The 15,547-nt window shown below is 41.9% G+C and overlaps 1 protein-coding gene across 19 annotated transcripts in view; it reads left to right on the top strand.

Moving 5' to 3' along the window:
- LOC109475463 (signal peptide, CUB and EGF-like domain-containing protein 1) overlaps positions 1 to 15,547 on the top strand; it is a 62,005-nt gene that overhangs the window by 9,989 nt on the left and 36,469 nt on the right. For 13 of the 19 annotated variants that reach the window (XM_019776067.1, XM_019776065.1, XM_019776066.1 and 10 more), the window contains exon 4: positions 10,589 to 10,711. In XM_019776067.1, coding sequence (XP_019631626.1) covers positions 10,589 to 10,711 — 123 coding nt within the window. Of the gene's footprint in view, positions 1 to 1,145; positions 1,570 to 8,944; positions 9,029 to 10,279; positions 10,305 to 10,588; positions 10,712 to 15,547 lie in introns of those variants that run through there. The other 6 variants (XM_019776077.1, XM_019776082.1, XM_019776079.1 and 3 more) reach the window with 6 other exon arrangements.

The raw sequence follows: 15,547 nt of genomic DNA, 5'->3' as shown, positions 1-15,547 counted from the left end.
TTTAGTACATCTATTGAAGGTAGAGAAAGTCACTATCTTTCTAAGACAAGAATATTATTAGGGTTATCATCATATATAAACTGATCATAACAAACATCAGAACTGATAAAGATAAAAGCACCTTTAACGTAGTCTCAACTGACCCATGATGTGTGACCTACTTTCTTTTACAACTGTACAACTGTTATTATTTCTTTTACAAGACTCAAACCTCTTAGGGGAAATTTCGATGTATCACTCATGAAGTGTTTGTATTGTTTTTAGAGTTGTTAACGACCACCTGACGTCTATCGGTATCAGTGTTTGTAGCAGACATGGGGCACAGTGGCTATGGCGTGTCCAAATGGAGGGATGGGGTTCTAGGTAAAAGGAGTGCGTATGGTAGAAGTGTGCAGTAGATGTCAAACAATTGACATACTTTGTTTTTAACTGAAAAATAGGGATAAGCAGAGGGATTTAGCTCCCGAATCGTCAACATGCCGAAGACTTTCTCAATTTGTTATGCCAAGAATAGCCTTTGCCAAAAGTAAGCTCCAGTTGTGTCGAATCACAACAACTTGGCAGTCCTTGTTCAATGTGCTTCTTGATTGATGTTTATTGTGTTTGGGGAAATGTATATCTACACGTTTTAGACCCTGTGTAGAGCTAAATGAAAATATATCAATTGAAATTAAATGAAATGGAAAGTATCAACTTTCCCTAGTAAAATAAGCAGTGAATCTACCGACCATATGATCATACAAACATACTGAAGGAAAACATATAGCTCTAGCTTTATCATCAGTATAAACAGTAAAAGAAAACAACTCTCATACTTAACTCGTTAGTTCAAAGTACCTTTACGGTTTTTACGATATCTGGTAGCGGTTTAGTGGCACAAGGAAGTGGTTGCAGAGAGGCTACAGGTGTATGAGATTTCCTTGTGGCAACTATAGACGACCACACTTTTGGTTCCTTCACTTTTGTCTTCACGCCCTTTCCTAATGCACCTTGAAGCGTAACTCAAATTGTTTGTAGATGGTGTCAGGTGGGATGGTTATCAGCTCATCTGCCGCATTCAGCAGTTAACCACCTCTTCACGCCCCGACACCGGCAGCCTGAGATTGCCAGGGGGCGTTGGTAATTACAAAATGGTGCGCAGTGCCGCGGGTCCTCGGCGGGGGATTCGCCCATCCCCCACCACCAGTCGGAACGAGAGGGAAGCCCCAGAAGCAGGCGAGCCCGTCACACCGCCGACTCATCAGACAACGCCTGTGCTGACCTTTTGTGTGCGAGACCTCTGGTTTTCAAACGAAATGCAGGTGTTTTTGCACCAGGCCGAGCGTGAAATTTTCAGATTCCACGCATGCCTAGTGGAGTAGGCGAGCAGAAAGCCAAGCCAGCAGTCACGAGTACTGCAGGCTTTACGTGAGACCATAGACAATGCACGCCAGATTTCGCTGGAGAACACATAAAAAGAGGAGGGTTCCCTAGTGCTGAGGCACCGCTACCCCATCGTCATGAACTGTGTTTGTTTTTCTTTCCAACTATGTTTGTTTTCGCTGCTGCTGAGTACATGTCGCGCCGTAGGTAAGCACGTCTATTTCTTTATCAAACATGTATACAATTTTTAATGTTGTCCAGGTTGCTCACTAACCACAACACATGTTTCGATAGACTTCTCTTTTGCCGGTTTGACACGAATAATTTTGAGGACAGCCGTGATGTTTTGCCAGAAAATTGTAGCGAGGTTAGTCGGCTTGGATGTAAGTATTCTTATGTCAACAATCATTAACCACGTTTTCATTCCGCACTCCCTCCCGAAAAGGCGCAGCAGCCACGCCGAGGTCGTGATTGGTAGCGGCAGTCCCTTACTACCATGTCGTGTACTGTAGAGTGTGATCGAGACTTCGCAGTAAGGCTTGCAATTAGTCATGTTTGTTCCACAAGTAGCCCTGCAGAGCAACAATTCGGTTTTTCAGTGAGAAAGTCTGGCGCAGGGTACATGTCCTATTTAACCCAGCTGGTCTTCTCTCCAGGACGGGATCAGCTGCCTTTTGTCGCCTCCGGGCAACGTTTACTTACCAACCGCAAATATTATTATTTTCTGTTGAAACAGTAGCATTTGCTCGGGAGTAAATCGCGCTGTCGGCTGTCAAACGGGGGAGAACACGGCTTGAATGACAGCCGTCAAGTATGACATAAGGGCCGGGAAGTCTGACAGACGGCTCGTGGACATTCTCCCATTCACTAGTGTACGATACAGGACAGCGTCTGCTTCATTCCACTCTGTTGTTCATTTTATTTAAGGGCGTCATGCCGATCGGCAAAAATATATAAATGTATGATACAGCCGTCTACAGAAAACACAAAACTGTAGAAGCAAAAAAAGGTGCCGGCTTGGTTCAGTCTATGGGTTTACATCCTTTCAGCACATGCTCATTTAGCCCTTGTTTCTTTACACTGGAGAACAGCGGGTTCCACCACGAACCAGTGATGTTTAGTCGCGGACACCTCCATGTATGGCGAAGTGCGAGGCTCCGCCGGTAAACATGGCAGATACGTCGGTGTCAGGGCACGACCCCGCCGAGAGAGCGGCAGAGAGAGACAGGGCCGACGGTGAAACGTACCTCATACCATGCTCTCGTCGCATGTGTACGCTACGGGACGTTGTATAAGTTACCAGGGTGTGCGGTTATAGCTCTGGTCATTCCATCAACTTGGCGATTAGTTGCATGTAACTTTGTACATGAGCGCTTGCATTGACAGTTTGAATGCCAGCAGGCCCTGTCTTAAGTAGTGGTTGGTCGCGACATTGGTAAATGTATAGACTAACGCCAGTCTCGGATGATAAACATTTACTATGTTAGCGCTTGAAATGTTGTCCCTCCCCTTGAGTTTCAATCGGTTATCTCTCCATAGCTAATCAAGCATCATCACAGTAGTCAAGATGTATCCGCAGCAGTTGCGATCACTTTTAGGCAAAATAAGCTGTCAGTAAATAGCTATGTCCACATCGTACTGAACAGTTCTTATTCTACCGCTTCCGAACACGTGTTTTACCCATATATATGCTCATGCTCCAATATGGCTGACAAGGTTCCCTCCCTCAATTTTTCGCTAATCATCTTTGATGATTCATTAAGTTTGTAACTTTCCGCATACATGCTGGGTAACCAAATAAAGTGGAATCGGGTAGAATTACCTGCCAAAGGTTAAGGCAACATAGGCAATTTAATTACGCCAAGGGTGGGAGGGGGGCTTATACTATTTGGCACACGGCAGAGGTACACACCATGTTGCTTTGTTGTGTCAAAGAATGAACAACAAACGTCTGACGGAAGAGTTTAGTTCCCCCAAAGTCTTTACAACTGTAAGTAAATTTGATCTTCCAGAAAATCGTTCCTTGGGTATGCCATATCCTGTTTGTATTTTCTGGAACTACTTTCACACGCTGGGTTTCGTTAGTTGATGTTTGATAGGTGGTGGTGGTGAAGTCGCAGTCCTAACAGTCCTAACAAGGTGATTGGAGAAGGGTCTAAAGATGGATGCATGCAGTAGTACAATTAATAGTTCAAAAGCAAAGTGTCATCATTTATTTGAACACCGCCGGAAAACAACCTAGCCTTTTAGTGAAGTCATCAATAGACGTAAAGAGTTACCGACCAATTGCATATTTCACAGGTGGTGCACTTAGGCTAATGGATCAATGACACAGCACAATTCATTGACGCAGGAATACTATATAATATAAAACCTTGGATTTTTAGCACGTACACGAACCTTTCTAGCCATGAATACAACTCTAACATTACTGGTATCTGATGTGAGATCAAGACTTGAGCGACATAGTTTGCTGGCAGGTGGTAGTAAGAAGATGCTGTAGGAAGTAGCCGTCTCTCTCCCCCTGATGTCTCCATATAGGTAGGAGTGAGGCGAACCTGATGATGCATCACGTCTGAGCTTGTTCGGGCGAGAGGGAGGATCTTGTATTACTCGCTACTGCACTGCGCCAAAGGAACAGGATCCGGCTTGTATAATACGGCCCAGATTCTACAGGACTAGCTCGTGCAAGGTGTCGTCTGGACTCCATTTAGACACGATTATATCCACATCATTTGCTGTTCAGTAGCTCGGACCTGTCGCAAATAGTTTCCCTGTCAAAAGCGTCGATTAAATCAAGAACCCTGGCCCTGTCAGATCTCGTGCTAGGGATCAGGAATGTTTGGCTACAAGCGTGGTTTTGATGTGTTTTTCTTCACCACGTCTTCGAAGTGACAGCTGCTGAGAATTTTCTAATCGAGAGGAAGGAAGAAGTCGATAACACAATTTCCTGGCAGGATATGGGTGTTGAAAGAAGGCAGTGACTTTGAACCTCTCCGTGCGTAAAGTTCAAGGGGCCACATACAAACAAACGACATGGATACATCGTTATGTACGGTTTGAAATAGTGCGTCCAGACAATGTACAGGAGAGTCTTGGTTGTAACTCTTCGTCGAAAGTTTCCTTCCATCACTAGAGCTGTGTTGCTGACACGTCGCCCTTGCCACATGGCCTTCAAGTGTCGGACTATATCCAAATTCATTGTATTTCCGGATCGTTTCCTGTTCGTCTTATTCTTGAGCCTTTCGTGCTGGCAACGCCTTATAGTACATTCCGTCTTCATCCACAGATCATGGCATTGGGTTCTAGACTAATCTTCGCTTCACCAAATGTTAGGATGGCGCGTGAAGGGATGTCTTGCTTGTATACAAGTACTTACTTACTTACTTAGGCCTATTGCCCATCCTATACAAGTAGCTTTATCTTATTAAAAAGGTGGTTTAGATGTGGCCCGTGATAGACCTTCTTGACCCATCAATTTTTTTTAAATGTTTTACAGATCATGGTCATTGTCGTCAAAAACTTTTATTTACGTCGCGCAGCGTATTTCTATGCGATTATGTTAGTTATTTCTCCCGTAGCCTCATCACTCATGCTGCTCTAATTTTCTTGGTGATTGGTTACAAATGCGTCCGGAAAAGTAAAGGAATGTCGGGAGTTCTTATGTCTCAAAATGGACTAAAGTGGAAAAGAAGGAAATCACAAAATCGACACAGCATCTGCCTTTTTATTGCGCTATTGTTCTGCCGTTTGTTAGAGGGGCAGAGACGGGAACATTACAATACGTTGACGTCATCTGGGCGCGAAGACTGGCTTGTGTTTTGGGACAATTTTGCACGTGTACACACAACGCAAGGAATGCAAGGGTACAGTGATCCGATCGCTTGTTCAACCGGCCGCATCGGGATTGACTGTCTCTCCGTTTCTCCTCGTTCCGGGCCATTGGCCTGACACGGCTATACTTTTCCAGTCTGTTACTTTTGTTGGCCGTTCCCTTTGTGCGCGAGGTTTTGACGACAGACGACAGGTCGGTAGTTGCGGCGTGTTTGGCATTTTTTCGCCAGTTCGTCGACTCGTCTTATCTGGTTTGTCGACATGTACACGCTTCGTTAGGAAAGCGCCATGGAAGGTTGTGACATAGTAGATACATTCCATAGTTTTCCTGAAATGTAGAAAGCACACCACAAAAACTATCCACCAGATCTATTGACCAGAAGAAGATTAAATGCCAAGTTATTTGTCCCACGGTTTGATAAGAAAAGCAAGGGCCTTGATTTTAGCACAAGTTATTTCTCGGACGACCACAGAATGCTCAAGTGAAAAGCTTGAGAAGAGACGTGTTACCGACAACCCGAAACTGCGCCCGCTAAGAGGTCAGCATGGAGCAATTCGGTCTAACGAGCCATGCGGAACAAACGTGTTGCTCTTGACTTGATTTGTATGACGACTCGACAACAAACAAACATGGCATTGACTGTAAGTCGGGACCTTTGGCTTTTCGCGCCCACGTCCTTAATGGTACAGACAGGACGTGAGATGGGGAAGGGGGATCTAGTTTCAGGTAAGTTACATAGAGGCGGAAAGGAAAGAAACCACAACAGCAATCGAACGAAACGTTACACTGTAGGAACATTAGCAACGTTGGGTAATAGGTCCTTAACTCTTTGATAACTTCCCTAAATTACATAACGAAATCCTGCTCCACAACTAGTATGAGTAAAGTAGATAGATATCAATGAAATGACAAAATCGTCGGGATCAATGTTTGTTTTATGATAAAATGTTATATTACTCATATTTGTGGAAGAGTTCTTCAGTACTAAAATTGTTCCCGGCCGATCACACATTACAAGAGATGAGGTATAGAACAGCCGGGAGTCTGACTTATACGATTCAGACGAGGCCCTTCTAACATTCATCACTTGGTCTCCGTCTGTGCTTATTATTCGTGACAATTGTAAAGGCGACTGGAACAGCGTAGACCCATGGGAAAAACTGCAGAAGAAAGACAAGCTGCCGGGGCCGGTATCCCCTGACATCGCAAGGCGTCTTCGAGTTACCTGGGACGGTCCATGGGGGTCCCTTTCCCAGTGATCAGTAATCATACACACCGGGGGGACGTGAGCGTTTCAATACGCGGGCGTGTTGTGGTTCGCCAGGCTGTCAGTCTCCGCAGACAATAGGGCAATCGCGTTGAAACAATCAACCGTCGCAACAGCCCGTCAGCGTCTTTCCATCACCGCCCAACGAACAGGAGAAAGATTGAAACGAATAGCCGCTGTGTTTACACCAAAAGCACCAAATATTTATACAGTCTAATTCAACCACTAGTGAGAGAATGGAAACAAGCAGCTTAAGACCTCTGGCTTTATCTGTTGAGTAGTTTGAGAAGACGGGGAGGGTCACCATTTTACCTTAAGTACGTTTACATGTTTGCGGGGCTTGGAGGACATTCAAATAGATCGGCTGACGGATCCCACGGCGCTCCTATGGCCAATCCTGTCAGATTGCTCCGTATGGACGTCTCGCTTCAACTTGATTCCCGTATCAGGTGGAGCTCCAGACTGGTTACCACGAAATACCTTTGCATATCCCTTGTTGATACAACGTTATACCGTCTCATCCGACACAGATTATGGTTGCTAAGTGTTCGGACGCGGGGATATGAACACTCGTGCTGTTTGAGTGTTTTGGTCACTAGAAACATGCTGTATCTGTTAGCAACACAGTCTTCCTTTAAAACTTTGCTTGTAGTTTTAAGTATGCCTTTGATAACAGTTCCTTACAACACCGCGTCTTTGAAGGTTACCGCGGAAGGCGATGGGTTATCGACAGCGATTTGGCCAAACACGAACCAAAATAGCGGCATGTAAAAATATATGTCAGCATGTGGAAATCAATCAGCCATTAGAATATCGCCAGCAAAAGATAACAATGAACTATAGTAATGAAAGCAACCCTAATCACGTCAAGTAAACTTCGCAACGGAAAAAGATGTATCCTTTTTTTTCAAAACATCTGTGACAGTAAACAGATCTCATGTTTAACAGGTGGCACGGTAGTTACTGGTATTGGATCACCAAAGCGTGGGGAATTCAAACCCATTCATGGTCACTTAATGCCAAGGACATGTAGACATAAGATTTGACTATAAGCGGTGACATGGCCTTTTTCTTTCAATGCTCCAGGTGTGCATCAAGAAAAAAGACTCCTAATCATAATCTCCATTGAGAATTTTCGGTAGCAAGGTCGTAAGACAGTATCCAATAAGCAAGACACTAGCCAAGATGCCTCCATCTATCAGACAAAATATACGTACTGAAGAAGGTGACAATCAACCTCTGCTTGGAGCGTAACTAAGCACACGTACATGTATGTCCCTCTACCCTTTCCCTGTCTGTATGGTGCAGCCGCCCTACCAGGCGACACAAAGCGCGGACGTCACCACCAGTGGGACTTCTGTACCTCGGGCAGGGCGCCCCGTCGTAGCTTTGTACACATGTCTCAAAAGGGATTGTTTTCCCATTCTTATACCATTTTCTACACACTGCATTTGTTTGATAATGCAGACAATATTTCGCACATTTCGAAGCAATTGGAGTGCATTCATGCATTGTGCTAGTATTTTCACAGCGGGTCTAAAGCCACATGCAGGGTTGTTGTGGTCTTCGCTGTCTGGGTTGTTATAACAAAGAATAGCGTTCCGCCCATAAGGTCCACGATGACGTTGCTCACTTGTACTTTGACAGGGAGTCAGATCTCATGGTAGAGTCTCATCAGCAGTGGGTCGTCTTTGCCAGACTTTCGCTATAGGAGCTGCAGTGAGACAGTCGTCCTTTCAGAACTAAAAATAACTGTATTTAGACTAGAATTCGACATGGCCGGAGCTAGAAGCTACGGAGGAAGAGATACTAGTAGACATGTACAATGCCAATGATGTCAATATTCAATCGGATGATGTCCTCTGTGGTAGCTAGTATACCGGTCTCTTAACCAGGTGACCGAGCATCCGTCACAAAATTTTGATCAAGGAGGATCTTGGCATAATGGTAGACATTTTGATAGAAATCTAGATATTCTTTATTATTGCCGGTCAACTTGACAAGTCAACTCCTGCCTCTCCACACCGTTGCCTGTCACACCAATCATGTTGAAGTATACTCGTATAACGTTATGTTATGTTGATTCAAACCTCTCGCGTGTACTGGAGTCGTTTGCAGTGCTGTCTCTATATGGACAAGCGTCCCAAGGGATAACCACCTTGACCCTTCGGGGCTTGGGTCACGGCAACATTTCAACAGCCCTGTGCGTATGTTTTGATCGGGTCGATTTTCTCTACCGAGCAAAAAGGGAGAGGCAGCGGTGACTGAGGATGGGCCAGGCTAACTTTCTCCGGGCCATTTAGTTTACAGTCTTACATCGTTGAAAGCTAACGGACTTAAACTAACGGGAATGAAAGGTTGTTTTTCAAATAATATTTCTGTCGCTAGTTCCATGAAGAACCACAGACCTACGTAAGAGGGGAACAACGTGCCTCAGTATCACACAACATCTGCTTGGACTGGAGTGCACTCACTGCGCGTGCGCGACCAGGCATCTTTGAAACTCGCCTCGCGGAGGATGATTGATGTGTGGGTTTGAGGTTGAAGAAGTCTACCAGGTCAAGGTGTCTTGGCCTCGATTAATAAGCCTTGCAACGATCTTTATGCACGCTGTGTACTTTTTGTCGTCACTTATGTCCTTTCCACACTGTTTAGGTCTTCTTGGACGTCGCTGTTTGTTCTTCGGCCTTCTTCATCTTGACTGTCTCTTTTCCTAGCGGCCTGAAGTCTGCGGCTCCCGGTTCTCACGTTGCGACGCTTGGTCTCAGCGCCTTCTTGGTCACACATTTTCTTGAACTGTAACGGTATTAGCTGAATGTCAATGTCTCGGATTGACCAGACAGATAATACTGCAGCACTAAGTTGCCCCCCTCCCACGGCGAAATTTCTAATACCTTTCTTGTGGGGTCTAGTCCATTTCGGAATGAGGGTTGAGGAGTATCAGTATATGCGGTGTAACAGCCCATCGGCGTCACACATCAGAAATTATAGGAGGCACGCTAATGCTGAAATAGAGTCAGAGACAAATGCTTGCATTTAGAGATGATTAGTGACATGAAGGGATGGTACATGGATGTCTTAATGATAACTACACCCCTCTGGAAGCTTTGAAAATGGAACAGCCCCTGTAAAATATAACAAGTTACCACTAAGTAAACCAACTTGGAAATCCTGCATTTTACCCTCAAAAACTAAACATTACATTCATGTATAAAAAATTGTTTCCAACTTAATTTTCTTTCTTCATTTTTTTAAACACAAATTTCGCATCTGAAGTCATTAAACGGAAATATAATGTCCTCAATGCTTAGAGGTTTTGACATAACCAGAAAGACAATTTAACGTTACATGACATGGTGTTCTGTGTCCTTGCAGTTGTCGACATGTAACGTTAGGTTGTTTACAGGGTTACATGCTCCTGAACACAATGGATTTAGGGACACCTGTTTGCGTTGGAATATGTAATGAGAATGTAGATAAGCAGTATGTAAATTGTTGTCATTTTTGTGTGGATCAAAGGCTTACGTGTGAACCCATCTCAACGGCTCTGAGAAATACATGCCTGGGATACTTTCATGAGAGATGTAATACTCGTGTCTACTACTTTAAGTTAAGGATCTGTTTGATGTGGAGAAAAATACAGTTGTGCACAGCTGGAAAATTAAGGCTGATAATGCAACTTTCAAAGAGTGTAAAAATACACAGCATGCCGAAGAAAATATCCAAGGTTTTGAATATGGTGTTCTAGTCTGGTATGACAATATATAGTAGATCCTAGTAGCTAGATATGATCACATCAGCAGTTCTCACAGAAGAAGTTTTCACAAATTATGGAGAATGGTTAGAGATGACAGTTAACACTTCTTCATTGTAACTCAGAAACTTATTTACAAATCCGTTCAGATACTTATGTACATGTATATATAACTTATATACTGATTACACTTGTCTTCAGACTCATTCTCAGTCAAAGATAAAAATATTGAAACGTTTATCTGACACTTCAGAGAATCTATCCAGTAGCATCATACATGTAAGTAGCATGATTTATTTTGTTTATTTAGGTAAGGTTCTACCTGAATGTGTAACCTTCATTGACATCTCTTGTCATTTCTACATTGCAGATGTGGATGAGTGTATGGAGGGCACGCATGACTGCCATCCTAACGCAACATGCAGTAATACACCAAAATCATTCCGCTGCCAATGTAGACAGGGATACGTGGGCAATGGTAGACATTGTGAAGGTGAGTGCAGAGATATATCATTGGTTTCCATATTTTCACCTGTGTGTGTGCATAATACAGTATACTATATTCAGATGTGTGATTTTTAAGTGACCCTGTTGTCAGCCTTCATACAATATGCCTTTCTTCTGTGATTTTCATTTGAGAAAACCTACGCTATATACTGGGCCTACTGTTAACGTTCAGTTAAAACTCAAGAAGGCTGCTCTGGACTAATAAAATCTGGTCTATGTGGACAGGTGTTCACTACAGCAAGGATTCTTAATGCTTGTGTCAATGAGAAAAATTATCTGAGGCACCAGTAAAATTTCTTGCATTGGCCAGGTGGTCCTTACAAAGATGTGGTCACTTGTACAGACTGTTTTTGCTATCTTGATATCATTCGCTCAGCAGTTCAGTTACTTACTTTGCACCCATAACAATTTCAGTCTAATCAGGACTTGGTATCTCATGTTGTCAGGTATAATATCTGGGTTATCGCACAGACTAGTTTATCTGTAAATACCAGGTGATCTTCTTGTAAACACCATGTAATAACTGCAGACTATCTTATCAGCTGTGTTTCCATTTGACATCCCTCTATAGTAGCCACATGCCTGGACTGGATAACAGTGTTCACTGTTGTATGTTTCTGTCATCCAGATTCTTAAAAACAGTAACTTGTACCAGTATATCTTATACATTGAGAGCCTAATGTTGACAGTAGAATTGAGAAAAAAAGCCATTGTTTCTGAATGGTCTATTTCTGAGAGCTTTCGTTTATACCTTTTAGAAATTAGAGACTAGAGGCTGCAACCCCTGAGCGATCAAATATTTGACAGATTGAAACTTTCATGAAAGTGTTTTTGTCTTTTAAAGCATGCATGGATCATATTCAAAATCTGAAATCAAATTATAAAATCAATGGACACACAAATCCAATTTTGGTACCTCAATGGTCACTCAGCAATCACCATTGTGGGCCTTGTATGTTTAGAGAGAAGTTTATAAAGCTAAGCATAGCTTATATGCAGGGTACTCCTGGATAACATGTAAATTCTAGTTTTCCAAGTGTTTTTTATGTATTCTTTGAAGTATTTCTATAAGTGATATATTTCTATATCATGTCTATATGGACATGAACCTGAGGCAAATAAGTAAACAAAGAAAATGATACCCAGGATCTTTAAGTTTGAACAATACACAATGTCATCTGAATCCCCCACTGATATGTAGCTGCCTGTCCACACCTGTGTTCCCAGTGGGACATCAGCATCAGGTATCCCTTAGACCAGTCAAACATCAGCAGTAATGAAATCCTCTCTAATCCAGCAGGATCCAAACTAAGTGTAACGTTGCATGGCCCCTGGGGTTTCAGAGGGCATCCAGGTTAGCTTTGTTTGACCTTCCCTCTCAAAAAAAGTGCTAACACAGCACCAAGACCCATTCCCATTCATTAGCTATTGGTGAAATGATTGTGGCTCATTTGCACACAAACTTTAAGCTACTATGTTAATCCATACATGTATCATATCATTGAAAAGTGACATCTGAAATGAATCATTGTAATACTTTCTACCAGTACTGTTATTGTGGCAGTTGGTTCTGTGACAGCCTGCTTAAATTCTACGACATCAAAATGTACGACATTGTATGACAATCAATGACAAATGTGGCCATTTACTGGAGATTTTGGGTACAGTATCTTTAAATGAAAATGACTTTGTCAAGTACATATCCAATTCTAATACACGTGTTTGGCTTAAAAAAGTCAAACTCAAAGCATAGTCTTGTGCACATGCTTTGTATCCCTTCAGGAGCCTTTTGTTGCCATGAGAATACAGGGGTTTAATGTGAAAAGTACTATCACTTTGTTTTCATCTATCTTTTCATTATCATATCAGTATCGTGTCTCCCCTCACAGTTCATCAGTTTGCAGATATTCAAGTAAATGACAGATAATCGTTCCATCACCTGGGGCTGTGGCATGTATGTTTACTTTACCAGAGGGCAGAAGCAATTATCTGTTGAAAAGGTGTGGAGGTGCCTAAAGGGAGGGTTGACTTAATGTGATATTTCATGTATGACCCTTCCACTGACAGACATGTCGACTGACATTTTACTACAGATACTTTGTCTGTAATTGTTAAATCGTGTGATCTTGTATGTATGAATGAAGGAAGGAAGGAAAGTTTATCATAGTAGTGTATTACAAATTTATTTACCCACCTGATCCACATAGGCTTACAAGACACACTGGACAGAATCTTGTCTTGGTCATATCGATACATATGTAAGATTGATATTGGGTATGTGATGTTGGGTATATGATTAAGGAGTCTCTAGCTGGCCTGGCTGCATACATACAAAAGTTACAGCTTCCTGTTGACATGAACAGAGCTCTGGAAACAAACCATTTGTTTAGTGACACCCTTACTAGTGTATGATCTACCTTGTCAGTGTGTATCATCTGTAGCTGTCATGTCATGAATAGTGCCATTGTACGATGTACGCAGGTGTAGGACATGTTCTGACCTGTCGGCTGTCAGGTGCTGTTGCTCGATGTTTGATCAAGTCTGGAAGAACAAAGCTTTATTCACATCCAGTCACCTCAACATAATGCTTGTCATGTCCCGTGGCAGATGCCATGATATGGGGAGACAGACTGGAGGGGTTGATTTGTGATTTGACCTGACAATTATCAACGTTCGTGCTACATGCAGACAATCGTAAAAATTATACTTATGTCCCATTAGACTCCTTGCTATTCAAAAGCCAAATACCAATTATTCAATAACGCTCATAGACATTTGTACTGTGTTTTGTGAGCAATGATCATTTACCCCAGTGCTAGTAAAAAAAGTTAACAGCAATCTTATAACATGTCAAAATTTAACAAAATTCATTTTCAGCAATGAAGACAAAGTAGGATGTCTTATTCCAAGTATTTGTACCTGAAAATTCAAGACAGATACCCCTGGAATCAATTGCACAACAAAAAACTTTATTTTCTAAGAATTATTGTGTATTGTTGATCATGAGTTAAGAAAATATTTAGATATGATCATGGACACTATTTTCCACAAAGGATACATAATAATTATTAATGTGTTAAGTTTAACATAAAATAGTGTTTATAATAATATAGATTTACTGTTGAGATTAGTACTGTATCGTTGTAACTTAGCCAATGTATTAAGCCGCCTTGCTTAGCCAAACCATCTGTTCTGTATATAATTATGGGTATTTTGTGGCTTGAGTTGTCAAATCAGTCGCCAGTCAGTCTCTCTGCACAGTGTTACACAACATGGATAATCATGAAAATCATAGTGAACATTATTGGAGGCTTGCCACATTGTTGCAGCCTAATCACCTTCAAAAAGGGCCTGGCAGGGGGCTAATCACACGTTTATCCCAGATATGTCCAAATAATGGGCTTCGGTTAGGAAACAATCCAAAAGGACTTTGTGGAATGGTCTGTACTCTGTAATTGTCGGATGAGTTATAGGTTGTTGTTACACTTGTAACGACTGCCTTGTGTGTGAATTTGGCAAGCGAGTCGTTCTCAGACCCTTTGATAAATCACATCTTGTAGGAACTGTCTGGATTTCTCAAGCTGTCTTGAAACAAAAAAGGTGACTTTTTGAACTTCCTACAAAATGGATTGTAAATGAATTCAGTAGGACTGTTCTCCTAATACTTATACTTGTAAAATTATTAACGTACAGATGAAAAAAAAATATTCGACATCAATCTCAGGATGTATGATAACACAATGCATCTTTTACCCAACATGATTTTTACTCAGTATAGAGTATTACTGTGCATGTGCAGGTGTGGACAGTAGACTCTAGAGTAAAGACTAGAGTTCCCCGATCTCATACCTTCGCCAAATGATGTTAATCTTTATAACTGACAAAGTTTAGATTAGATTATTCTCCCCTGATTTAAGAAATAGGAACCTAATTTTCATGAATTATATCATTTTATCATAATCTCAACCAAAAGACAGTCTTATATTAACAAAGAATGCATTCTAGCATTTTTGTAATTGTATACATAATACATAATTGTAAAATTTTCTCATTAATTATGCAAATTAAGTCATTATTAGCATAATCAACATCTTCCTATGTTTCTCTCGTTGTCAATTACCGATGTCACAAGCTTCAATTGTCCTATCATGGAATGCAGCTGATTTATAGAATTTCCCCATAAATTATGCAAATTACATCCATATTTGCATAATAGTCACATCATTATATTAAGCATCACGTAAGCTACCTACATACCAAAAATCACGACGATCCGTCAATCGGTTCTTGAGTTATCCCCTTTTGAATATTTTCAAGAATATATCCCTGCAGTTCTAGAGCAAGCCGCTAGGGGGCCCAAACTCACGTCACTTCTTCCCCAGCACAAGAGGTACCTACCATCCAAATTTCGTCACTCTAGCATGTCTACATCATGAGATATCAAAACCGGAAGTTCAGCTGCAGTACCATAACAAGCCGCTAGGGGACCCAAAATCTAATCATTTTGAGGTCTCATCAAAACCTACCCACCTACCAAGTATCAAGACAATCCATCAAGGCCTTCTCAAGTTATCGTGTTTACAGACAGACAGACAGACACACACACACACACACACATACACGAACGCCCCTGAAAACATAACCTTCTTGGCGAAGGTAAAACACACAAGTCTGTGTGACCTGGAAAATTCTCTGCAACTTTGTTCAACAGCTCCCCCTTTGACTATTGTTGGTATTGCACAAAAGTAATTGCCCAGGGATGCAAGGAATTGTGAGTGTTGATTTATGTTGATTCCTGCTGAATATTGGGATCAGTGATGCT

The sequence above is a fragment of the Branchiostoma belcheri genome, unplaced genomic scaffold, assembly GCF_001625305.1.
Source record: "Branchiostoma belcheri isolate BF01 breed outbred unplaced genomic scaffold, Haploidv18h27 scaffold34, whole genome shotgun sequence".
Classification (NCBI taxonomy): domain Eukaryota; kingdom Metazoa; phylum Chordata; class Leptocardii; order Amphioxiformes; family Branchiostomatidae; genus Branchiostoma; species Branchiostoma belcheri.
This window is presented reverse-complemented; position numbering and strand designations above follow the sequence as displayed.